This window comes from Procambarus clarkii, chromosome 38 (genome assembly GCF_040958095.1).
Source record: "Procambarus clarkii isolate CNS0578487 chromosome 38, FALCON_Pclarkii_2.0, whole genome shotgun sequence".
In the NCBI taxonomy this organism is placed as follows: domain Eukaryota; kingdom Metazoa; phylum Arthropoda; class Malacostraca; order Decapoda; family Cambaridae; genus Procambarus; species Procambarus clarkii.
Genome location: NC_091187.1, coordinates 20,918,097 through 20,944,908, shown reverse-complemented (window position 1 = coordinate 20,944,908; position 26,812 = coordinate 20,918,097). Strand labels below are relative to the sequence as shown.

Here is a 26,812-nt window from a genome sequence, read left to right as displayed (position 1 = left end):
TTGGCGATGTCACAACTAGCTGCCTCCGGCAGCAACAATCAAATCGATCAAATTACAATTCATGAGCGGTCATGGAGCCCCGGAAGCCTCGGAAGCACCTCAAGGTATGGAGCAATCGGCCTGGAGTGGTGGTTGCCTCAGGGCAGGCCTGGGGTGGGAGTTGCTGCTGAAATATTTGTATATATCTATTTCATTGTTTCTTGCTTGATTTTTCTTAGTTGTTTTAGTAATATTGTTCAGTAGTATGTGTCATTTGAGGAATTTCTATAATAAAATACAGAATCTGGAACATCGGAATGCTTAGATATATTCGTGTCGCTAAGATGCGCATCATGTTATATTCTTGAACAATAAAACATTCTGTGTTTGCTTTATATATAACTATCTATATTTTCATGCACCAATACGAACCACTAAGCACTTCTGATAGGAGTGGTAATCTTGTAATTAGAGTTCAGCTTAGCCCACATATTTTGCATGAAATTGTAACTGCATGCATTATGCATGTATTATATTATTGTGTTTCTATTGTATTATTATAATGTATTACATTTTCTTCATATTTTTATTGTTTTTACCATGGTTTCCAAGTGCAGTGATGCAATGGGCTGTCAAGTCATTTGTATCACAGAAGATGCAGAATATAAGTACATATAGATATATTTGTGTCACTAATATACACAAACCTTATTCTCTTTGAATAATAAAACATACAGGCAATAATACTGCTTTCATATCGCTTCTGCATTCTTTTCCTTTCAAGATTTGTTTCAGTACTTTTCCACCCTTCCATGTAATTAATTACCTAAGTGTAGTTACAGGATGAGAGCTACGCTCGTGGTGTGTCTTGTTCCCATCATCCTGTCATATAACGCTTTAAAATTACTGACAGTTTTGGCCTCCACCGCCTCACCAATGTGCATTTAGGTATGAGCATTTTAGCTTGTGGTTGGGTGTTTATTACTGGCACCCCTTGCTTCTAGCAATTTAAATTTTGTTTAAATAATTCCTAAGATTAATTTTTATCATTTTCTGTACACATTCTAGTGAATTTATGTCCATTATATGGTATGGAGACCAAAATTGAACCTTATAATTAATCCAAATGGGGCCTAACAACATCAAGATAAAGCTGAAAAATATTATTAATTATTATTGCTTACACTTCTAGAAATATATCTGAACCTAACCAAAACTGTGGAAACTAAATTGAAATGGTCAGTCCCATAATGCGGCTGCCACTTGGTAAATTGCAACCCTCGAAGAAGGCTGAGCTACTACCAAGGTCTAATGGAGACAGACATTGCAACACTGGGGATGAAAACAATCATTTACACAGCAGGTGGAATAATGGAAACACTAAGGGTTGTCATGCGTATCAACCAATGCTGAATAACACTCGGGGGGGGGGGGGGGGGGCATAAATAGATAAATAGTGATCATAGACGACGAGGGAGGCTCCATAAATCCCCCTGAAATGAGACCTGTAGGGGGAAACCACCAAATACCAACTATGGCATGGACTGGCTAGGAGGTTGGATGCCAGGTAATGTATCAGGAAATTCACTCAAAGTTCACTCAAAAAGCAACAAGGTAACGCGGGTAGGAGGTGCACGAATGACTAGACTGGCTGGGACCCCCTCAGGTTACTGGAGCTGCCATATGATGGCATGCGAGTTATTAAATGGTAGTGGCTTATAAATTGGTAGAACCTGGTGTGGTACATGCAGTTAGCTTGGGAAGGAGGGAAGCCACTGAGGGACCTACCAGAAAAAAGGCACTTCATTACATTCAACTCTGAAGTTCTGGAAAAGCTAGATTGGGTTTTGGCCATGCCGTGTGCCTGTTTTACTATGCTTCGCTAACTGTTTTGACTGATGGCAATCTAATCATTATTTACTCCACTCTTTGCCTTTGGTAAGACTGTGAGATAAGGGATTGCCCACAGTTGCTGGATTTTGTCAAATCATTCTTCATGCTCCTGGCAGCCTTTTATTGATAAACTCTTGCGACAGCTTGAGTGAACATTTAGGCATCTGCTGCCAAGCAGACGGAAACCTACCGTGAACTATGGCTGCCTGGACCCTTCGCTTGTTGCCTAGGGTTTGTCTAATTGTGGCTGCATGTTGCAACAAGGGATGATTGTAGTAACATAACCAACCACTAAGAGCCAAACCAAAGGAAGACTGAGGTTATGTCGAGCAGGAGAAGGACTGCATGATGAGTCATCCAGATGGCCTCAAAGCAAAACTCAAATGAAGTACTGCCTGCTGCTGCGATAACCAAAATCCGATGATGATTAAAGGCGGGGTCCCAGACCAGAGGACGACGACCCAAGTTCAAACTCCGAACAGAAGAATGGCAACACAGGAGAACATCATATTCAATCAACAGGATCTTCAGTCTACAGGACCCACTGTGCCATTGAAGCTGAGACAGCCCAGCCACTGTACAAGCTTCTGAATGGAAAGCTGACATCATCTGAGCACTTGACATCAATGTAAGCACAAGCAAAGCAAAGCCAAAAATGGAAATAAGCAAGAAATGAAAGCTGTTTTGAAGTTAGACTATTCCCAATCTTGGGAGAAAGTGAGGCATAACCAGTCCCCTAGAGACAAAGTTTGCAGGGAGCCATGTGTGACAGAGACCCAGTGATGCTGAGATGATGCATAAAAAAGAACATGTCAGAAAGCATCCTTCTAATACAGGGAAACAAGCTAAGACAGGCATGGGACTACCTGGAGAACATTGACATGGTTGTCACCCAGTTGGAAAATATGGTACAGTGACACCTCAGCTGGCGAATGTCCCTACTTACAAACTTTTTGGGTTACGAGCCAAATTTCTAAGTAAAATTTGAATTGGGTTACGAGCTTTGCCTCGAGTAACGTAGTTTGTTGATATGCATATGGATGACCGAGCCTGTGGTTCCTTGTGGCACAGTCGCCCGCGCTTCAGTTTACCAGTGCCTTCCACTTTGTGATGATTGCGTTTGAATTCTTTGTAGATAATTTTATTGTTTTCTACTTTTTTGGTTTTTGAACCAAAATATAAAAGTAATTATATATCATGCCAAGGGTCCCAAAAAAGTCAATGGTAAGATTCAACCTAAGAAAGTAGTTGTAAGTAGAGGCAGTAGAGGATGTCCCTTCCTCATTAAGAAAATGTGTGAAGTATGGGAAGGATTGCAAAGTTTTGTTGAAAGATAGAGCTGTAGCTCCATTGCATTGACCTTTTAAATGACAATGTGATCTCACTACAGACAAGTGTTAAAATGTATGGAAAAACAAGTGTCTTTAGACAGATTCTTAGTAAGACAAGCAAGCAGTGTGCCACAACCAGGTCCTAGTGGTAAAATGTATAAAAAAAACAAGTGTCTTTAGACAGATTCTTAGTAAGACAAGCAAGCAGTGTGCCACAACCAGGTCCTAGTGGTAAAATGTATAAAAAAAACAAGTGTCTTTAGACAGATTCTTAGTAAGACAAGCAAGCAGTGTGCCACAACCAGGTCCTAGTGGTATGCCTGCAAAATGTAGGGGAGAGAGTAGTACCCCAGAGAAGTCATCACTGTCTGATGTTATAATAGAAGGGAACTCCCCCTCCAAACATTAACCTCTCCTCCTCCCATCCTCACTGTCTTTCATACACCAACAAGAGTCATCAATAAAGGTAAGCTATAACTTGAACATACTATAGTTCTAAATATTTGTGTGAATTAGGTATGAAATGTATTTTGAAATTAATATTTTTAGGAGTGTGGAACGGATTAATTCAATTTACATTATTTCTTATGGGAAAATTTGTTTCGGGTTGTGAATTTTCGGTTTACGAACCGTCTTTGGGAAAGGAATAAATTCGTAAACTACTGTTGATCATCTTATTTCTTCTGTTCAACTCGAAGAAACCGAATGATTGTTATACAAATCCAGTGGCCAACACAAAAGTGTTGTCTTTCATGTGTGTGCTGCACCCAAACACATTTTCAACAAATGTATTGATAAAATAGCTACATCTAATGAAGTTGAATGTGGCAAACACCCCCTTGGTTCAATTTGTTGAGACAATGCAGGGTTCAGAGACAGTTGGGCAAGATCCTGAGGTTCCCAGAGGAAACAAGTGTCCAAAGCAGGCAATAACTATGGAGACAGGTTGAAAGGTACAGTTATTCTGGTTTGAAGCTATTCAAAAGACGCACAAAGTCTTCATACCACGCAATGTCCAGAATTCCCAGTTGCATTAGAACTGGTACACCAATGGACCAGATACGAGAGAGCAAATGTATGGCTGATAAATGTCACCCCTATTGCAGAGGGAGGGTATAGGAAGCTACAAATAAGGAATGGAAAGATCACAGAAACCACCTTTGTGTTTACCCACACAAAGAGAACCACGTACTCTCATACAAGTTGGTACCATTGCACAAACAATTGCACACTAGAATACACACTAACTCCAGCTCCAGTCCCTTGCTTTGGTAACAAAGGTCCAGATTCACGAAGCAGATACGCAAGCACTTACGAACCTGTACATCTTTTCTCAATCTTTGGCGACTTTGTTTACAATTATTAAACAGTTAATGAGCTCTGAAGCACTGGGAGGCTGTTTATAACAATAACAACAATTAATTGGGAAGTTTTCATGCTTGTAAACTGTTTAATAAATGTAACCAAAGCTGTCAAAGATTGAGGAAAGATGTACACGTTCGTAAGTACAGTACTGTACTTGCATAACTGCTGCATGAATCTGGCCCCAAGTCTTGAAGCACTATGTGGCACAGGATCAACTCTAGAGGCGTCTTATTGAGAGAGAAAATGTGTCGGCCTTAGAAGAGGTATCTCTGATAGTCTTCACTGACAGTGCCAGGGAAGAAAGTGCTGAAACTACAGCCTAAGATGAAAAAGAGCAAGATAATGTACGTTCAAATCTACTGGCACTCGGTACTTACTCAAGAAAATGTTAAGCATGGAACCCTAAACACAGGGATATCTTTGATACATATTTTTTTTTTACTGTAGTCGGTGAATTTAAAATAGAGGTAGAGGTGTTTTCAGACAAGAAACTAACATAATTGCCCCAGACATCTGGGAAACTGGTTTGTCAGCACTTATGGTGCAGCTATTTCCGGCTCCTCCTATTTCTTGGTGCTTCTTGTTTTAGTTCCTGTGCCTCATCTTCCAGCTTCTACTGCTGCACCTTCCAGCTCCTGCTGCTGCTGCTGCACCTTCCAGCTCCAGCTCCTGCTGCACCTTCCAGCTCCTGCTGCTGCTGCACCTTCCAGCTCCTGCTGCTGCTGCACCTTCCAGCTCCTGCTGCTGCTGCACCTTCCAGCTCCTGCTGCTGCTGCACCTTCCAGCTGCTGCTGCTGCATCTTCCAGCTTCTGCTGCTGCACCTTCCAGCTCCTGCTGCTGCTGCACCTTCCAGCTCCTGCTGCTGCTGTACCTTCCAGCTGCTGCTGCTGCATCTTCCAGCTTCTACTGCTGCACCTTCCAGCTGTTACTACTGCTGCTGCACCTTCCAGCTGCTACTACTGCTGCTGCACCTTCCAGCTGCTACTACTGCTGCTGCACCTTCCAGCTGCTACTACTGCTGCTGCACCTTCCAGCTGCTACTACTGCTGCTGCACCTTCCAGCTGCTACTACTGCTGCTGCACCTTCCAGCTGCTACTACTGCTGCTGCACCTTCCAGCTCCTGCTGCTGCTGCACCTTCCAGCTGCTGCTGCTGCTGCTACTGCTGCTGCACCTTCCAGTTGCTGCTACTGCTGTTGTACCTTTCAGCTGCTGCTGCTGCACCTTTCAACTGCTGCTGCTGCACCTTTCAGCTGCTGCTGCTGCACCTTTCAGCTTCTACTGCTGCACCTTCCAGCTGCTACTACTGCTGCTGCACCTTTCAGCTGCTGCTGCTGCACCTTTCAGCTTCTACTGCTGCACCTTTCAGCTGCTACTACTGCTGCTGCACCTTCCAGCTGCTACTACTGCTGCTGCACCTTCCAGCTGCTACTACTGCTGCTGCACCTTCCAGCTGCTACTACTGCTGCTGCACCTTCCAGCTGCTGTTACTGCTGCTGCACCTTCCAGCTGCTGCTACTGCTGCTGCACCTAACAGCTGCTACTGCTGCTGCACCTAACAGCTGCTACTGCTGCTGCACCTAACAGCTGCTACTGCTGCTGCACCTAACAGCTGCTACTGCTGCTGCACCTAACAGCTGCTGCTACTGCTGCACTTTCCAGCTGTTACTGCTGCTGCTGCACTTTTCAGCTCATACTGTTGCAGCTTACAGCTGCTGCTGCTGCACCAGCTTCTGTATTTATTCTTATTGATAACTACCTGAGGAGAATCTGCCATGATGAATTGGTGCACATCAACCCTGCACAAAACAATTAAATTTGGTACTTGGCCACTCCTTTTCTGGGGGGGGCCCCTACGGCTCCCCGGAGCTATCCATGGCTGATATGGATACCCTAACTATTTTGCATCAGTCGATGTGGGTGGAGTTCTAGGCCTACCGGGGACCACGAGCCAGAACCTGGCCCCCTCAGAGAGGCACGGGGAGCAATGGCCCATAGAAATGCACATGTGATTTGGAGCATTCTATATTTGCCATTGACCGGGACAGGCACCCAGAAAGGTAAGCGCCACAAAACAAACCCCTATTCTGGTTAAACAACAAAATCGACAAACGAGTGGACAGAACTCCCCCAGGAAAACGAACTAACAAGCATGACGTCACGCGAGCCGCATGTCTGCGCAGCTCCCCCCTCCCCGGGAGAGGGAAGGGGGAGCCCCAGACCCCCGCACCGGCGATCCCCGCCCCAGTTCCTCGACTGATTAAATCATGCACGGTCGTGTGGCTCCAGCTCCAGTCTTGTCTCAGTGCTGTGACTTGTTTGCAGTGCTGCTCTTACGGTGGTCGTGTGAGCTGGGAGTAGTATTCTCAGGTACTCGGGCTGCATGTACTTAGGGTCACCTTCCCTGAGTGCCCTGTAAGTACCGCCCTTGGAGCTTGGGGTTGCCTTCCACAAGTCGCCTTGGGTCTACCTCTGTTGGCTTTTCCCTGCTTGGCGTTTGGCCGCCCCGAGGGTTTGGGGGTTTTACTCCCTTGTTTACCTTGGGGTAAGTGGTAGTTATCGCACTGGTGGGGCGCAGGGTACTGCGTAGCTAGTTTTCACCTATGACAGCGGCCGGCTCTGTTCCCTCTGGGTACGTTGTCCACTTGTGTGGGTTTTTTTTCTTTTATTTTTGTTTTTGCCTGATAGGGGGGGTCTTCCTTATTTCCCCCCCCCCTTATATTAGGTTCGTTTGTGTGGTGGCACCCCCTGCTTTGCCCTCGCGAGTGGACATGTCCCGTGGGTTCAGCTTTAGCAGTTTGCTTGGTAGTTTGGGGCGCCGGTTAGCAGTACCCTGCCTGGGATAACCCTTAGCAGACCCAGTCTAGGGGCCCTGGGAAACCCCCCGGGGGCTCTCGGGTCCGATAGTGGAGACACTTGCGTCCCCTCTCGCTTTGTGCAAGTTGAGGGTTGCTCTGTCCCTTTGTCTCAGGGTGACTCTCCTTGTTTTTGCCTCTGTCATGCTGCCTGTTGGGTCGGTGACACATTCGACCCTTGAGTCCTGCGAGCTTTGTTGCTTGTTCGTGACTCCATTCACCCAGTCTGCTGATGAATTCCCGTGGGTGCAGGCAGCTCGCGCGTTGCAGGGTAGGATGTTGCAACGCGCTCTGGTTTGTCGCTTCCCCGGACGCCCCGATGCTGCCCCGCTTGTGTAGGGACCCAGACTTGGGTGGTTTTGATTGCTTCGGCCTTGGTTCCTTCCACGCCCCCCTTGTTTTTCCCCCTCCTGCTTCCGGCCCCTACGCATCTGCAGGCTTCGGGGTCGGGGCGGGGTTAGAGGTTCTGAGACTTGGGCAGTTTCGGGGGTTGCCCCGTCCGGGGTAGCTGCGGAGGCATTCGAGTCTGTTCCTCCGGCCGATGCTCCGGGGTTTTGACCAGTGGGCCACCTTCTCTTTCAGCTCTCTCGGCTGCCCCGGCTTTTTCTTGTGAGGCCGGGGCTTTGGAGGTCGACTCGGCCCCGGGGTCTGGTGCAGAGGCTCCTGGGGTTGGGGAGGAGCCGCCTTGGGGGCCTTGGGCTCCATTGCGCCCCGCCTGGATTTCAGTCCTTCTGAGCAGGGCTTACTGTTACGAGGAGTGGGGTTTTCTTTCCCCCCCTCTGCGTACGATTTGGGCTTGGGTTCTGCTCCTCCCCGGGTTCGGTTCCGTGTCCCTGTAGTTTCTTCGGTACCGTCTTCAGGAGGTTTTCGGCTAACCGCATCTCTTTGCCTGCGGTGCGCTTGGCCTTTGCGGCTTCCTCCTGTGTGTCCCGGAGTTTGCCTCCTTACTGGTTCCTTCTGTTCTGGACAGGTTGGGCTCCTTGTAGCCGTTTGGGCTCCTTGTAGCAGTTTGGGCTCCTTGTCGCCGTTTGGGCTCCTTGTCGCCATTTGGCCTCCTTTGTAGCCGTTTGGGCTCCTTTGTGGCCGTTTGGGCTCCTTTGTGGCCGTTTGGGCTCCTTGTAGCCGGTTGGGCTCCTTCTCGCCTTGTTGGGCTACTTCTCGCTTTATTGGGCTACTTCTCGCCTTGTTGGGCTACTTCGCGCCTGGTTGGGCTACTTTCTTTCGTGTCCTGCGCATGTGCCGTGGGAGTTTGTTTTGGTTCCGGGCAGTGTGCACACGTGTTCTGCTCCAATTCTCTCGGGGGGGCTTCGCCTCTCGTTCTTTTCTTATTCCCATCCGTGCCCCGTTGCTTTGGGGGTGTTCTGGGGTGCCGCTGTGTGGAATTCATGAGGTTTTTTCCTGCGTTCTAGGGTGAGGAGCCTCCTTCGCTGCTCCCATCCTCTCCAGCGTGGGCGCACTGGCCGCCTCCGACGGATACGGACTCGAACGCTTGCGTCATGGCCCTTCAGGGCCTATGTTCTGCAGGTGAGTTGGTGCGGTTTTGGTGTCTTCTTCGTCCTGACGCTGTTTTTGTTTTTGGGAGTAGGAATGGGTGTACATACATACTTGAGAACGTGGACCATATCACCCGAGGTGCCTACTGCAGGGCTATTAGCCCATACTGGGCAGCTCTTGTTCTCTCCACCTGATTCTTTCCTCGGTTCACGGGTGTCTGTGGGTGGCCTCTTGTCCCTTCAGAGGCGGTTCCTGCCTGTACTCCTCCTGCCCCTCTCCTATGCTTGTCTAACCTTGCTTGAGTTCGGGGCCCCGCCTCCACCTTGTTCCGCAGTGCAACGGTGGGGTGCCTGTTTGGTTGTACGTTTTCCTGTGTCCGAGGTTTTGTGTTCGCCTCCTTGTGTTTGCAGGTTGGGTTCTGCCTGTCGGGCGGATTCTGTGCTTCTTGGGCACTCTCCTCTCTGCTCTTGGGGCTGTGTATGGGGTCTGCCCATGTTGGGCTGCCTAATGTGTTCCTTTGATTGCCTGTTACACTGCACACGTTTCTTCTACCGTCCCTGTGGCTCAGTTGGGTGCTCGGTTTCCGCCTATGTCCCCTTGTGTGCCACTCGTGTACGATTTATCTATCTTCTCTGTCGCTTCCTCGGGGAGTGTGGTGACGTTTTGCTGCGGTTTTGGTACTGCAGCTGCGTGTCGGGGTTGGTTGTGGCGTTATGTTTGGCCCTTCCGTGCTCCCTCTGGGGCTCTCCTTCCTTGCCGGTCTTGCCGTGCAGGGCCTGGTTTTTCCATGTTCCTTGGTTTCACTGTCTTGTCCTCGCCTCATTGTGCTGGCTGGGGATGAGCTTGGGGTCTTCATCTCGCCCCTCACCTATCCTCCGGTTTCGGTTCAAGTTCCAGAGCCTAGTGGGCTCCCTTCCTTCGTGTTTTTCATGGCTGCCCCGGGGTTTTCTTGACGCTGGGGCTTTGAGGGGACAGCTCGGCCCCGGGGACTGCAGGGTGGGTTCCCGGGGCTGAGGTGGGGCTCACGTGAGAGGCCTCAGGCCCCGTTGGTCCCCGTCGGGGTGTTTCTAACCTTCTGGGGGGGACTTGCAGTTTTGTGGTGTGGGGTTTTCCGTTCCCCCTCTCCGCACGTGCTTTGTGGGCGTCGGCCCCTCCCTGGGCTCGGTTTCCTTGTCCGTTGTACCCGTTGTTTCCGTCCTGTCGGTGGGTGCTTTTCTACGATCTTCGCCCCTTTTTCCAGGACGGGCCTTCTTCCGTCATGTCCCCCTCTTCTTGGGGTTTCTGCATAACTTTTGGTCTCGGGTGCGACGGGGTTTTGGGGCCTTCGTCCTTTGTGTTTGCTTCTTTTTGTTCTCGAAGGTTCGGGACTGTTTTGCTCCTTCCCATTTTCTGGTGCGTCTGTTGTCATTTGGTTGAGCTTCCCTCCGGTCCTTTCTAGGGCTTGTGGGTCCTCTTCCCAGCAGCTTCTGGGTGTTGGCCTTTTTGTTCTTTTGTGAATATCTCTTCTCTTCACACTGTCTCAGCGCTCCTAGTTTTCCTGGGAGCGATTTTGCTCCTAATGAGTCTTTTCGCTCCTGCCCTTCTGCGGGATGTTGGTGCGGGGCGGCTCCTTATGCGAGTTCCTTCCCTGTCAGCTGCACTTGTGGAGGTGGTCTTGCACACTTGTGGCATTTTCGTTTTGGTCCTGCGTTTTCTTTTCCCTCCTGGGGCTGTCATCGGATTGGCTTGCGAAGGATGTAGAGGCGCTTGGGGCTGTTCCTGGGTCTGGCACCTTGGTTTCTGCTGCTAGCTTTCGGTATCGATATTCCTTCTGCGCCGGTTCGCAGGTTGTATTGTGCGTTGTTACACCTCCGGCCTGCTTATGCACTGTCTGTGTCGTCCTGGTCTTTGGACAGGGTGCTCTCCTGTTTTTTTTTCTCCTTGGTGGTTGTGGCTCCTTGGGGTCAGGTTTGCTTTGCCTCGGTTTTCTTTTTGTGTTGGCATTCGCCTCTGGGGGCCGTGTGGTAGAGCTTCTTGCTCTGCTCAGGCGCAGTGGTTTTTGGCTCCTATTGTCGTGATCATAGGTTTTCTTTGTCTGCGGCCGTTCTCCCCTTTTTTTGGCGAATGCTATACCTTGGGTTGTTGTCTCGACTTTGTGTTGTGGAGTGATTCTCGTACCGCCTCCCGGGTATGTCCCCTTGTCTTTTAGGTAGTCTTTGGTGAGGTAGCTCCGGGGAACCGTAGGGGCTCCCCCCAGAAAACCAGCGTTGAATGTAATGAAACGCCATTTTCTGGGTGAGTCCCGGAGGCTCCCCGGCACCCTCCCGCCCTCCGGTCGGCGGGTTTTTCACGGTTTTGATATCCAGCCTCAGAACTGGGGCGGGGATCGCCGGCGCGGGGGTCTGGGGTTCCCCCCTTCCCCCTCCCGGGAAGGGGGGGAGCTGCGCAGACATGCGGCGCGGCTCGCGTGACGTCATGCTTGTTAGTTCGTTTTCCTGGGGGAGTTCTGTCCACTCGTTTGTTGATTTTGTTGTTTAACCAGAATAGGGGTTTGTTTTGTGGCGCTTACCTTTCTGGGTGCCTGTCCCGGTCGATGGCAGATATAGAATGCTCCAAATCACATGTGCATTTCTATGGGCCATTGCTTCCCGTGCCTCTCTGAGGGGGGCAGGTTCTGGCTTGTGGTCCCCGGTAGGCCTAGAACTCCACCCACATCGACTGATGCAAAATAGTTAGGGTATCCATATCAGCCATGGATAGCTCCGGGGAGCCTCCGGTACTCGCCCAGAAAATGGCGTTTCATTACATTCAACGCTGGTTTTTTATGCAGCATTGATTCTGAAAAGGCCAGATTGGCAATATGAACACAATTAAGGCAGTGGGAACTTATAGTAACAGGTGGTGTAGACACTGCAACTTCAGCATCCTTGTGGTCAAAATTCTTTGGAATAAAAACATTAACATTAACAGGAAAACAATCAAAATCCTTTGGAATAATAATATTATTAACACTATTTTGTGCAAAATCTTTTGCAGTATACTACTGTATATACACATTCAAATCATACTATTAAAATATCTACTACTAACTGCATTGCCTTAGGTAAATTTTAACTTTTACTGGTTATCTTGAGATGATTTCGGGGCTTTAGTGTCCCCGCGGCCCGGTCCTCGACCAGGCCTCCACCCCCAGGAAGCAGCCCGTGACCGCTGACTAACACCCAGGTACCTATTTTACTGCTAGGTAACAGGGGCATAGGGTGAAAGAAACTCAGCCCATTGTTTCTCGCCGGCGCCTGGGATCGAACCCAGGACCATAGGATCACAAGTCCAGCGTGCTGTCCGCTCGGCTGACCGGCTCATCTGGTGAGTGACTTTGCTTTCCCAAGTGATTGCTGTTCATCTCTTGTAGGAGAATTGACCCATGTAACTCTCAAAATCCCAAATTTGGTGCATATTTAATTCAAACCCTGTTAATCTCCCATTCATTTCTTTTGCAGATAATTCCTGGTGCAGAGAAATTGCATTTGCTCTGCCAACACCGAGTATCACAACTTATAAGGTTCACTAAACAGAAATTTGCAGTGCTAAATCCAATATCATGACGTTTACGTAAGTGAAAATTACGTATGAATGTATTTGAGTGATTAAATGAATGTATTTGAGTATTCATTTTATAAGGCTCTTCCATTCTCATTTATACGAACTTTAGAGCATGGTTTAAACTTGTATTATTGATAAGTTTGAAATTAAAATGAAAAATTATAAATTTCAGTGAATCGTATTGATTGCACAGTCAAGTGTTAATATTACATAGCTGATTGTCAAATAGAAAAATAATTTGAAGATTTTGTTGTGTGGTTGCAACACAACATTTCATTCACATTTCTTTGTGAATACAGAGTGCACAATAAAGAAAATCCATTACACACACAAATCACAATCGGGTGATGCATCGAATGAAAAAATCCACAAGTCGTAGCTCAGTTGATTAAGGCAGTGTCTGAGATCCTCTCAGACGTAGGTTTGAACCCTCATCACGGCCCTTGTGGATTTGTTGAAGAAAATCCATATCAGTGTTCAACATCTTAGAATTTTTAAACAATAAGATATACAGATCAAATTATGTATTAAGTGTTATGTAAGAAATAGTTGACATTTAGAGTAAATTCTACAAAAAGTATTGTTTAGTGAATATTAGGGAACTTTAAGCATTTGTGAAAAAAATTACCAGAATTCACATTTGTTCATGTAAAATAAATTTATCTCAGGTTTTGTTAAATATAGCAATTAGTATTAAGACAAATGGAAGGTCATACTAGAGAGAGACCCTTTAAATGTTTAGTGTGTCTAAAAGACTTCTCGAGAAAAGATACCCTAATAATACACACAAGAATTCATACTGGAGAGAAACCATTCCAGTGTTCATTATGTTATAAGGACTTTTCAGATAAATCAGTTCTTGCAAAACATATCCGAGTTCATACAGGAGAGAAACCATATCAATGTTCATTATGTCCAAAAGATTTTTCAGATAGATCACATCTAGTACTACATATGAGAGTTCATACAGGAGAGAGACCCTACAAATGTTCAGTGTGTCCAAAAGACTTTGCAGCTAAATCAAATTTAGTAATCCATATGAGAGTTCATACAAGAGAGAGACCCTACAAGTGCTCATTCTGTCCAGAAGACTTTCCAGATAAATCAGATTTGGTAAAACACACGAGAATTCATACAGGACAGAAGCCATATCAGTGTTCGGTGTGTGAAAAAGACTTGAAACATAAATCACATCTCGTAAAACATATGAGAATTCATACAGGAGAGAGACCATTCCAGTGTTTAGTGTGTCTAAAAGAATTTTCGAGAAAAGATACACTAGTAGAACACACACGAGTTCATACAGGAGAGAAACCATATCAGTGCTCAGTATGTCAAAGAGATTTTAAACAGAAATCACATTTAGTAAAACATGAGAAACTTCATGCAGAAGGGAAACTACTAGTAAAACCTAAGAAAGTTGGTAAAAAAGGGAAACCACAAGTAAAGCTTGAGAGAATTGAGATAGAAGTGGACCCACTAGTAAACATTGAGAGTGTTTATGTAGAAGAGAACCCACCAATAAAACTTGAAAGAGTTGATGCAGAAGAGAACCCACTAGTTAAGCTTGAGAGAGTTGATATAGATGAGAAACCACTAGTAAAACTTGAGAGAGTTGATGCAGAAGAGAACCCACTAATAAAGCTTGAAAGAGTTGATGTAGAAGAGAACCCGCTAGTAAAAATTGAGAGAGTATATGTAGAAGAGAACCCACTAATAAAACTTGAAAGAGTTGATGCAGAAGAGAACCCACTAGAAAAACTTGAGAGAGCTGATGCAGAGGAGTATTCATAAGAGTTTGGTGTGCCTTAATGAAATACAAAACATGTTCTTGTATTGATGAAACTACCATTTTTTCAATACTTTCAAAAGAACTTTCAAAATGTCTTCTTTGGTAAGATGTCCAGGTTGTGCGTGCGTCTTGCTTCCCAACTGTCCCTCGAGGTCACCTGTCCCTCGATTAAATCCTTGGTGAATTGGATGCCTTTGATGTTGCTCACCTTATGTGCTTTTGTTTTTGTTTTTGTTTGGCATCCTTAGTGATACAATATTTGAATATCCCGCACATTTGACGGTGCTACATAGCCTCCCTGGCTTGGTGCCTTTCTTTTATAATTACTGACTTACCTTGGTAAGATGTTTGTCTCCCAGAATGCTTCTTAAAAATTCTAAATCACTTGGTTTTTCTTGATTGATATCCAAGGAAAAGACTCTCTCCATCTAGCAGTCAAAGACAAAAGCATCCATAAATTACCCCAGAATTAAATATGATGTTACACACTTCATGTGCACTACAGTATATGTAAAACACTAAATTGTTTCTATTTTTGCTAGGTTTGTATGTTTAAAGAGTAGCAAAGATGTAACTGGGTATAACTTCTGCCAATTCTTAGACTCATAGAGTCCAAGGATGACCAATTATCTTGGAATTTCTAAGTAACAAATAATTACTTCAGCCCTAAGTACATCACAGTTTGGGCACATGAAATGAAAAGCACTGTAGCTGCACAAAAATCCATAGATACGTACAAGAGGTATTGGATTCTATTTGACTTTGAAAATTATTTTGATGAGTATAACATACTAATTTACTGAGCATTTGATACAGCTTGGTGTTATAACATACAGGTACTAATTTATGTAAGTTTCTGGGGAATTTTAAAAGACAACATTTTAGGCAAGAGTAGAAAATGCCTACTCTAGTACAGATCCCACAATGAATGTAACCTACTAAGTGCAGCACACAGTACTATACTTCATTTTAGTACATCATCACACACACACACACACATACTTCCAACATGCGTGTGCAACACAATGTATGTGGATGACCTCTATTAGTTATGAAGGAAATACATTAAAGAAAGTTGAAGATACAGTTTAGCTGCCCAGTAGATATAGGATTATGGTATCAAGTTCTTGGTAAACAAAACATGTGGCATTATTCATCAAATGGCATAAATTAGGTGAACCTCTGTATCACCTAGATAAATCATAATAAAAAACAAACAAATTTCTGAATAATATTTGATGCTAAAATCACTTGGAACAACATTCAGCATCTGAAAATTGTCCTCAAAAGATCTGAATCTTTTTTCCAAGATTTTGTCACATTGGAGTTCATAATATGTTCATAACATATTATGAGTTCATAACAGTGTTATGAAGACTACGTATTATAATATTTGTTATAAATTAATTATGGCTGCCAGTATTGGTGGAATTCCATCCTATGACAGGAGGAAATCATTGTCTTAGATACTATATGAACGTAAACACGTTGCATCACTAATACACAGTCTGGACATCAACACTTAAGAACCCAAAAAAATACATGCAATCTATTCAATTAATTTCTGAAAACCTTTCATTTCACTACAGTGTTATACCACTTTGGGTGATCCCATCAATTAAATTCTACAGAACACTAATGCATTTCCAGAAAATGCAGGTCTCTGATATCTTTCTGTAAAATCTATTCAACATGATGCAATTTTTATTTATGTACTGTATACACAGATGGTTTAGTCTTTCAATGGGGGTAGGCTTTGCTATCGTGCTGAGACCTGACTCTGAGATGATTACTGCTGGATGAGGCCAGTGTTTGCTCAGCAGGATTGTATTCTATATTATGGGCACTCATAACATCAACAGCAACTGTGTAAGTTATGGAATATTTGTAAAGTAGCATCTCAAAATGCCTTGTAAGCCAATGAAACATTTAATACATTATTCCCTATGGTTGCGGAAATTCAGCAGGGACTATAAAATTTCCAGTAAACACAAAACATTGAATTTTTGTGTTTACAGTATCATATAAGGGATTGCCATATACAAACTATTAAAGAAGTTAATAAGGAATTGATGGATTTAAAAGCTGGATATAAGTTTTAAGATTCAGGATGAACTTTTCATGTGTTTCATGAAAAAATGTTCATTCCCAATTCTGTGGCACACCCGGAAGTCGAGCCATCCTTAAAAACCCCCATATCAATATTATATTTACTTTCAAATTTACTTACAAACTCTTTAGGTTTAATAGTTTTAGTAATAATAATGATTTATTTACAAGAAGGTACAATGGGTTTGTGAGATTACATAATATTGGTATTTTTACATTCTTGCAAAGCCACTAACATGCACAGCATTTCAGTTTTGATTTTGTATAAGCATCCAAGGACTGAATGGAAAAGTTTTAAGTGCAGGTAGAAATGTGTGACGTTTCCCAGGAGCATCGCTAGTCACTGGCAAACGAAGGCCACGCTGACAAGCCGTTAATATACCATTTGAGTTTTATCGTGAGATAAGACAAAACACATCATAATTGTTAAGTATTTTAGTGCCTTGATAACATGTTATTTAAAGTATATTAAGAATAAGAATCTTTCCTTATGCCTCCTTGTTCCAATTACATAAAGTATTAGTAGTAATAATTATGGTGATGGTAACTATTCGCTTAATTATCAATGTAACCAATTTACCACAAATGTAAATTGTGTGGCTTGAAGAACATTGTAGTTAAAATTTTGAACCCATTATGTGACTATAGTCTTTTCCCCACCGCTCACAAGATAGATAATTGATCCATAAAATAAACAAACAAAATACTTTCAATTGTAAATAAATTTACAATTGTAAAATAAAATTTTATATTTATAATTGTAAATTTACAACTATATAAATATAATTTACAAATTATATTTACCTCTAAATTTCTGTACTGTATATATGGACCCCATATCTGCCCTACGTGTGCTTTGAAAATGTAAGTCATATAAGGGTTTACGCAATGTTCCTGGTGGAGCTTGGGAGCCCAATGTTCTTTAAACAATTCACATTTTCACATTTATGTATAACTAGTTATTAAAATTTCATTTATTTATTGGGATCTCTATTAATTTTTATCATTTTATTGTTTACAAATATGATTTTTGGTGTTCAGTGGCATCCCTACTCATGCTAGGATTGCAGCTAGCAGTTGTTGTACCTCAAATTAGCCTCCATTATTATATGGCATCTGTGCTAAGATGTCACATATTCATTAAAGAAAAAACATGTGATGCAAAATCAGTGCTAACACGAGACTCGGAGAAGAGTTCTTGAACAGCAGCTTCAAAAAAATGTGGAGGTGGTAATTAAGTAACAGATGCTACTCAGGTCATGACTACCTCCAGTCAGCTTCTCACTTAAGTGCTATGTCTCTCTTTTGTCTGTGTACCTTTATTATCTATTTATCTGTCCTTTAAAGCTCAGGAAACCTCGGCTTAAGTTTCAATCTCAGTTCCCGAGCTTAAGCTCTTGATAGTGCCAAGCCTCAGGAATTCATACAAGGTTTCTGAGACTTATCTAGTCTACCAGCAACCAGAATCTAGCTCTCTCTGAGGAGAGAAGATGCTTCTCTCTCTGAGGAGCATGAAGATAACTTCAAGCTATGGGATCTAAACAATATAAACCTACCTGAACAAAATAAGTTCAGTTAATCAAGAATAAATTTTCTTGGTTATGCCCAAAACCAATAAATATCTTGCAGAAAGTAGGCATAATGAAAGTGACTGCTTGCAAGAAAACAGTAACCCTGAGGTAGATATGGCAAATGAAGGTTGCCATGCATTTATACCCAACTGCCACCAGCTGGCACCCCAGGTCGCCTGAAGGTGGAAGCAAACCTTCCACCTCACTCACACTTGTAGTGACTCCAGTCACACTACAGTATTCTGACTGGGCCCTCCTATTGCTCCATGCATTAAGCTAAGTAGTGGTGGCTGTTCCTGGAATGATTGTTGTGCTATGGGGGGCCATTATTTTATTTCTGCTTTATGATTGTGTTTTGTGCAATGCATATTTCTGGGTCATATCAGTCATGGGAGTCCTGTTTATCATAGACTAGAGCCAGAATCTGGCCCCCCCTCCTCCCTCACAGAGGTGCAAAAACTGCGTTGTTACAATCACCCACACTGGGGAAAGAACCAAAAAGTCAGCAAAGTAATGCAGATAACTGCAAGATTCATAGAAAATGAAGCAACGAAAGTCAAATGGCTCTGCAAATGATTCATAAAAAACTATTGGTTGACTTGAAACTAACTTGAACTCAATAGTGCAGATGGCTGCCACCAGGTGACCCGTAGCTCCCAGTTAACGGCTGGCTACTGGTTAGTCCTGTTGCTAATATCGATTTGTGTAGAAATGCTTCCCAGGTCACCTCTTCATAGTGGCCTTTCCCCCCCCCCCCCTTCCCCACCTCTTTCTCAGCTAAGTTCAGGCCATTCTTTGGACTTTGTCCTGCAGTGGGACATTTGCTTGTTTTTCATTCCATACTCATAGTATTTGTTTCACATGCACGTGTTTATCTACCAGCATTCTTGCATGGACTCATATTCTTCAATTTGAGCAGCATATGACTAGGGGCAGCATTTCTCAACCTTTTTTTATCTTTGAGGAACCCTTGAAATAATTTTCATGACTTAATGAAGCTCTGCATAAAATTTATTATACTGTAATATACAGTATATATAGTTATTAATAAAAAAATTTGAATTTATTACTCTCAAAATATATATATACCAGTACATGTATATTAATTACAAAAAATAATCGCTGACAATGATATCGCAGATGAATTATTATAATATTTATATGTTGTAATAATAATAATATGAATTATAACATTATAGTGTGTTAGAAACCCTGGAACCTTGGTTGAGAAACGCTGGTCTAGGGTGACTTTGTTAGACTCGTCTAGCACGGCCCCTTGCACTGACAGTCGCTTCTCTCGTGCTCAGGAGTTTGCCACCGAGAGGCTTGACCACTGAGGTTGATAGCCTTACCTTGGGCAGAGCATGAATTGTTAACTCTTCAGTGGAACCCTTGGCTGGGGGCATTCTAATTGTTTGTGATTGGTGTTATTACCTAGAGTACCTAGTGTAATTACCCAGGTGTAGTTACACGGTGAGAGCTATGCTCGTGGTGTACCATCTTCCCAGCACTGTCATATAATGCTTCGAAACTGCTGACAGTTTTGCCCTCCACCATCTTCTCACTTAACTTGCTCCAACCATCTACCATTCTCCAAAAGTGAACTTTCTAATGTTATCTGTCAGTTAGCTTAAATCTATGATTTCTTGTCTTGAAGTTTGAGGTCTCAAGAGCTATTATACTTTCTGGCCTCTTGGGACTGAACAGCTTCATTTCCCCTCTGACCTTCTTCATGACTACTTTGGTTCAGGTTCTCCTGGTATTACAGGTAGGTTCCTGGATAGTGTCTTTGATCTCAAGGACACATCCTGGCATGTCTCTATTCATCCGAGGTTCTGGAACTGGTTAGAGTTTGTTGTGGGGCATCAGGCTTATCGCTTCAAGGTTCTGTCCTTTGGCTTCAGTCTGGTTCCTCAGATCTTCACCAGGTTAGCCCAGATAGTTGTGTCCTAGCTGCGGGTTTTGGGAATTCGTATCTTGGCCTTCCTCAATGACTGGCTGGTGAGAGTCTTCCCCCCACCCCCCACCAAGTCTGTGTGTCAGCTGTCTAGGAATCCAGTTCTTTCCCTACTTGCCAGGTTTGGGTTCATGGTGAACTGGCAAAAGTTCCAGTTGGTTCCATCCAGAACCATCGGACTTGATTGGGTCTAATTTGGGATTCCCAGTCTGCATGTCTTTCTCTGCAGTGCATCGGCATCACTATCTGGTGTTGGATTGGCCCAGGTGGTTCATTGTTGGTCAAGTGGTAGTGTGATGTTTCACCCAGACAGGGTTTGACTCTATTCACTGTCCTGTGTCTTCCAGTAATGAACATTTTTTGTCACTTCTGTGTCCAATGGGTTCAGGCCCTGCTTGTCCTTTATTGGCTCTTGCTCTGTTGGCTTCCTCTTCATGCTCTTCGGGATTCTGTTTAGTGATGCCGTCCTCCCCATCACTTGATGTGTTTAGAGATGAAGTGGCTCTGGATCGGGGCCTTGTGACCTGCGCTTACCAGACCTCCCGGGTTTTGCGGTCATGTCCACTACTCCATCTGGCGCACAGTATGGTGCATGAGTTTGACTGGCAGGCCCTTTGGAGAGTTTGCCTTTCCCTGGGCTCCCTCCTCTGGCTCCATTCTGACTTCTTCCTGGTGGTTCATTACCTGAACCATATGTGGTCACTTGTGTCTATGTCTGTCTACCAATTTGTCTTTGTCTATCCCTCTCCTCTCCCTTCCCCTCTCTTGCTTCCATAAGTGGGTAATAGATTGATTAATATCTAAATGTTTGCATTCTTGACATGAGTATCAATATTAAAATTATTCCTTATGAATTGTACAGAAATTTTTACACTTCCACAATTTACTATATGAATTTAAATTACTACTTTATTAGACAAAAAATAAGATTGAATACTTGTGGTAAATGTTTAGCTCGTCAATGATGTATGAAGTCAGTGTGAATTTTTGGTTTGTCGTCATCATGGTCACCACACCATGCTACTGCCTTCTTTATAGGCTACTGTACTTACCTGACTGTCCATGGCATCACTTGCATTTGCTAGTTTTGACCAATAATTTGTTGTGTATATCTTGCCTGTCAATGACTATGAGGTAGTGAGATCTAGCTATCTATGCCATGCCTCCTAGCTGTTTATACCTGGTGTGCTAATTACCTCTCACAACATAAACATTGTTGTAAGTGGTAATAGCTATGTAGGCTTAGCCTGATTCTGGCATGATTATATAAACTAATTATATGCTTGCTTTTTTTCATATATGAAAAATACATATACTGTACTGGGTATAGAAGAAATAAGAGTATAAATGTCAAAATAAGAACCCCTTTTCTTAACCTTGCATAATATGTATATTTTGATGACTTTCGGTGATGTGATCTAGGTGACTATGCCTAGTGACAGACTTGTGATAAAGTTCGTTTCTCTTACGTAAATATATTAGACTTTTTTATGGGGATCTAATATTTTCAATGTTGATATTGATTTGATTCTTAACACTTGGAGGCAGGCCATGCAATGTTTTGTCTTTACTTCAGAGTTGATTGACTGTGAGACACAATATTATACTGTATTTTATTACATAGCAGCTAACACAGAGCAACCAGGTAAGGAATTGTTATCCATTATAAACAGATAGCCAGACGCTCTTGTTGTGTTCACTGCTTATGCCTACCCTTGCCATGTTCTTTCTGGTCAGAGGTTGGTGTGAGTACAGCATGTGTTCTGCACCTGGCTTCCTGGCCAGTTACCCCTAGTCAGTAGAACCAGAAGTTCTACTGAACTTACTTGGATCCTGCAGCCTCTCTTTCATTGTGATTCATTGTGATTTCTGTGTGTAATGAAGTAAGGGCGAAAAGGTAGAACGGCCTATTGACATAGCTCGAGTGCATGGGGGAGTTGTGTAAAACCCTGGTTTGTGTCTCGGAGAGGCTGCAGGATCCAAGTAAGTTCAGTAGAACGTCTGGATTCAACTCTTTTACCATGTCGTAGCTCAATCGATTAAGGCAGCATCTGGGATGCTCTCAGACATAGGTTTGAATCCTCGTCACGACCCTTGTGGATTTGTTCATTGCTATAGCTTGTTTGAATCACCAAGACAGAAAATAAGAAATAGGAGAGGCCCTAAGATGTTGCCCGGTGGCACTAATACAGTTAAGGGTAGAGTAGAGGAGGTTATGTCGTTAATGGCTATGTATTGTTGTCTGTCATGAAGATATGATAGATTATAACTCAGAGCGAGGCCTCGGATTCCATAGTGATGAAGTTCAAGCAATAGGGAGTTATGGTTTGCAGTATCAGAGGCTTTTCTCACGTCAATAAAGAGGCCATATACTGTTGGGAAATCATTTTTGTCAAGGGCTGTGTAGATTATATCAAGCAAACTAATAATGGCATTATTGGTGCACATTTGCAAGTCAATCTAGCAGGGGACTATATGTTGCATCGGCTTTGTGCCTTCTTAGTTTATTGAATTTTACAAGGGCTATTTGTAAATAGATTTTTCAGATATTTTTGATAGTATCGGTAGATTTGATATTGTCTGTAATTGTTTTAATCAGTTGTATCACCTTTATGAACTTGAGTTACTCTTGCTCTTTTAAGGATATCCGGAAAAGTATGGTAGTAGAGAACAAATCCATAAAGGGCCGTGATGAGGGTTCAAACCTACGTCCGAGAGGATCCCAGACGCGCCTTAATCAACTGTGCCACGACATGGTTAAAAGAATTGCATCTGGGAGTTCTACTGACCTTTCACCTCACCGTGTGAGGTCAGTTTAACTACCGGTGGCAATTCTTTTAACCATGTCGTGGCACAGTCGATTAAAGTGTCTGATATCCTCTCAGACATAGGTTCAAACCCTCATCACAGCCCTTGTCGATTTGTTCTTTTGATGCATCTGTGTGCTATGACAATAGAGATTTGTTGAATAGCTGAGTTATGGGTGGTGCAAGGCCATGAGCAGCACTTATATACCATTTTTTTAAATTACTGTAACACATTAAGGTACATCTGAATTTGTGCAGCTACCCTAGACTATATGAAAGGGAGTACAGTGTGTGTCAAAAAATTAGCTATGTGATGCTAAAAATCCCCATCACACAAGATGGTTAATCATACAGGGCCATGTGATAAGTAGTCTGCACTGGCAAACTCTGGCTGCATTATGAGGATTACTATGAACACAAGAGTGAATAAGGTGCAGTGATAATGAAAGTCTCCATCTCGCAGGATGGTTAGTCATACATTGCCATATGTTTAGTAGCCTGCACTGGCAAATATTGGATGCATTATGAGGATATCTGCAAGAACACGAAAGTGAATAAAGCAATTGCAAAGCTCCAGGTACCTCATGTTAATGAGTCTGAATGGTCTATATGTACTATAGTTGATATTTCACTAGTGTTCCCTGCTTTGGTTTTTAGCGAGTGAATTATGGATATAATGTCTGTCAGGCTGACTGATAAATGGAGTAGAAAGTTAGGATAGTTGCCGGTGAGATATGTAGTAACATGTGTCTGGGTCTGGGATTTTTTCTGACAAGGTTAACACCAATTGATGAAAAGAAGCTATTAAATTCAGTTGCCATTTCTAGGTCTGTTGCAATTGCGTAACCATCCTTAGAGAGCTTTATCTGCTTGTTATGTGATTGTTGTTTAAATTCTAGTATGCCAGAAATGGCTTTCCGTGTGTTTTTCATGTTTCCTTTTGCGTCTTTGAATCTACTCTCATAAAAGGAAAGTTTAACCCTTCTTATTATACCGGTAAGCATTGATGAGTATTTTTTAACTTTTTGTAATTAGGCCAATTCTATTTTTTTCATATTCGTGTTTCTTGTTAATTGCTTTAAGTATGCCACTTGTGAGCCAGGGGTTGTTTAATCTCTTGGCAGTTACTGCCAAGAGATTAAACCTCTCCTCACCAATCTCTTGAAAAGGAGAGGACAGTGTGTGTTGTAGAGGCTTAGAGTTTTCGAGAGGACGATGTCGGCTAATAAATTTGTCCTGTATATTATTGAATTTAGATTCCCAGTTTATATGGTGAACTGCATATATGAGATTAACTATTGCAATCAATATGTTGGCTCATCAGCTCTTATCATGAATTCGAAAGCCAACATGAGATGGAATCCACATGAAAAGACTGTTACCATCATTAATAATTGTTATATTTGTGTCTAGCTCCAGATACGAGCGTGTTAGTTATGTCTTAAACAAACCTAATTAATGCAGTGACTCTTAACAACTGTTAAAGGACGTGACGAATAAGAACTGTCACAGGAATAGTCATGAATATTATAAGAACAGTAAATGGGTAATATGGTCCTAATAAAGATGCCAGAAGGGAGAAAAACCTTGCATTACAATTTCCCATAGGGCTAACAACACCGCAAAGCAGACATGACAGGGCGGATATTATTGAAACTTAAAATACGGAACAAGTTAGAGGATGTTGAGCCGGAAAATTTCGTCTTATGCTCAGATATAACAAACAAGGAGCAACAGTTTCAAGCTCAACAATCGACAATGTAGGACTGAGAACAGGAAATGCTTTTTCTACCCACAGGGGGTTATTAACCCTTGGAATCCATTGATCCAATGTAGGATTGAGACTCCTACATTGTAAGAGGCTCCCGGTTCAACCTTGACGGCGAACGGACGTCTGGACACTCCGCCTGGGAGCCGCTTGATCAAGTTTGTTTTCGCGTTTTGGCTTTGCTACTGCCATTTAAAATCCCTATTCAACGGTCCGGTTGTACGACGCCTGGCGCACATATCGCCTTGGATCACGGGATTATTGATAGATTTTTTTTTTTACGTGTTCTGGCTGGTTCATCACTTGTTTCGCGATTTGGCTTGGCGTTTCACCTTTCTAGGCTTCGCGATTAACCCTTACAGGGTACGGCTGGGCGCATCCGATCCCACGGTCGTAGTCGCCTCTAAATCAACAAGAACAGCAACATTGTAAGAGGCAGAAACACATTTGTCCTGGTGGTCATCGGGAGGGTAAACCCTTCATGCAAACTGCACCTATTCTCAAGAAAAAGAAGAGGTAGAATCTACATTTCCACAATGTAGGACTTGAGAACAGGAAATGCTTTTTCACCCACAGGGTTATTAACCCATGGAATCTCCTACCCGCTGAAGTCGTAACTGCTAAAACTTGTTTTAATAAATATCTAGTAATGATCACGCTAAATGGGGAGACCTTCGACAAACCGCCAGCTTCCTGTCCTTGTCGAGGCCACTAGTGTTAGTGGCTCTCAGGAAACAGGTAAACTCGGGTAAGAATTGAGCGCCACGTTGTCTCCGTGGCACAGTGGTAAGACACTAGCCCGGCGCTTTGCGAGCGATTTGGCTTGAATTCGTTTCTTGGCCGGGGAGGATTTACTGGGCGTCAATCCTTAACTGTAGCCTCTGTTTAACCCAACAGTAAATGGATACGTGGTTGTTAAACGATTTGGCGGGTCGTATTCCGGGGAAAATTAGGATTAAGGACTTGCCCGAAACGCTATGCGTGCTAGTGGCGTATATATAAATATATAAAATAAAATAAAAATAAAAATAAATAAAATTGTATATAATTGCTCTATCTAGAAATCCAATATTCTGGTTGTAACCCATTTTGTATGCATGTACTTTTACCGAAATAAACTATTGTCAATATTATGTTCCATGTTTTTTTGTATGTAAAACTGAAAATTGAGTTGGCAAGACTGCAGAGGCTAAGGTAAACACAGGTCGATGAGCGGCTGGTGGCAGCTCTCCCTTACCTCGTCTGGGGCACCCTTTCCTTACACCAGACACCTTTACTTCCTCCTCTTCTTCTTCACTGAAGAAGGTAAGGCGCATTGTGACAATAGCACCAGTTGGAGGCACTGTGGCTGTCTTATGGTCAGTAGTATGCTAGCAATAAGCCAACGAACCTTTGAACCTTTTTTCAGTGAAAAAGAAAGTTCCTAGTATTTTTTATTTATTTATATATACAAGAGCTCTTACATTCTTGTATAGCCACTAGCACGCATAGCATTTTGAGCAGTCTCCGTGGTGTAGTGGTAAGACACTCGCCTGGCGTTCCGCGAGCGCTATGTCATGGGTTCGTATCCTGGCCGGGGAGGATTTACTGGGCGCAATTCCTTAACTGTAGCCTCTGTTTAACGCAACAGTAAAATGTGCACTTGGATGAAAAAACGATTCTTCGCGGCAGGGGATCGTATTCCAGGGACCATAGGATTAAGGACTTGCCCGAAACGCTACGCGTACTAGTGGCTGTACAAGAATGTAACAACTCTTGTATATATCTCAAAAAAAAAAAAAAAAAAAAAAAAAAAAAAAAAAATTTTGGGCAGGTCCTTAATCATAATTTTCACATATCCCCAGGAAGCAGCCAGTAGCAGCTGTCTTAACTCTCATGTACCTATTAACTGCTAGGTGAACAGATGCATCAGGGTGAAAGAAACTCTGCCCATTCGTTTCCGCCTGAGCTGGGGATCGAATCCGGACCCTTAGAACTACGAACCCCGAGTGCTGTCCACTCATCCGTCATACCCCGATCCAAAAGTATCTCCAGATGCATGTATAATAGGTCGGAGGGACACCACACATCATGTTGAGTTTGAGTAGCTTAAGTTTGTTTAGAACAGTGGGTCTCGATCTTTTTTTTTTTTTGACTCGTGCAATTTTTTTCCTCTATCAATGTGTCAGAATGTCATTCCCCACCTATTGTGAATAGAACACAAGAAAAAGTCAAATATGACTGTAAATGGAATATTTTTACAGATAAAAATGCAATGTTTACATATTTTTATTTTTAATTTAATGTGACAAAATGAAGATGATGTCTTA

The 26,812-nt window shown here is 43.2% G+C and overlaps 1 protein-coding gene across 6 annotated transcripts in view; it reads left to right on the top strand.

The window, feature by feature from the left end:
- Positions 1-26,812, top strand: part of LOC123771911 (zinc finger protein 271) — a 41,158-nt gene that overhangs the window by 3,845 nt on the left and 10,501 nt on the right. For 3 of the 6 annotated variants that reach the window (XM_045764700.2, XM_045764698.2, XM_069337860.1), the window contains one exon: positions 12,397-25,808. In XM_045764700.2, coding sequence (XP_045620656.1) covers positions 13,202-14,293 — 1,092 coding nt within the window. In that variant the 5' untranslated portion in view covers positions 12,397-13,201 and the 3' untranslated portion in view covers positions 14,294-25,808. Of the gene's footprint in view, positions 1-815; positions 928-12,396; positions 25,809-26,812 lie in introns of all 6 variants that reach the window. The other 3 variants (XM_045764701.2, XM_069337859.1, XM_069337858.1) reach the window with 2 other exon arrangements.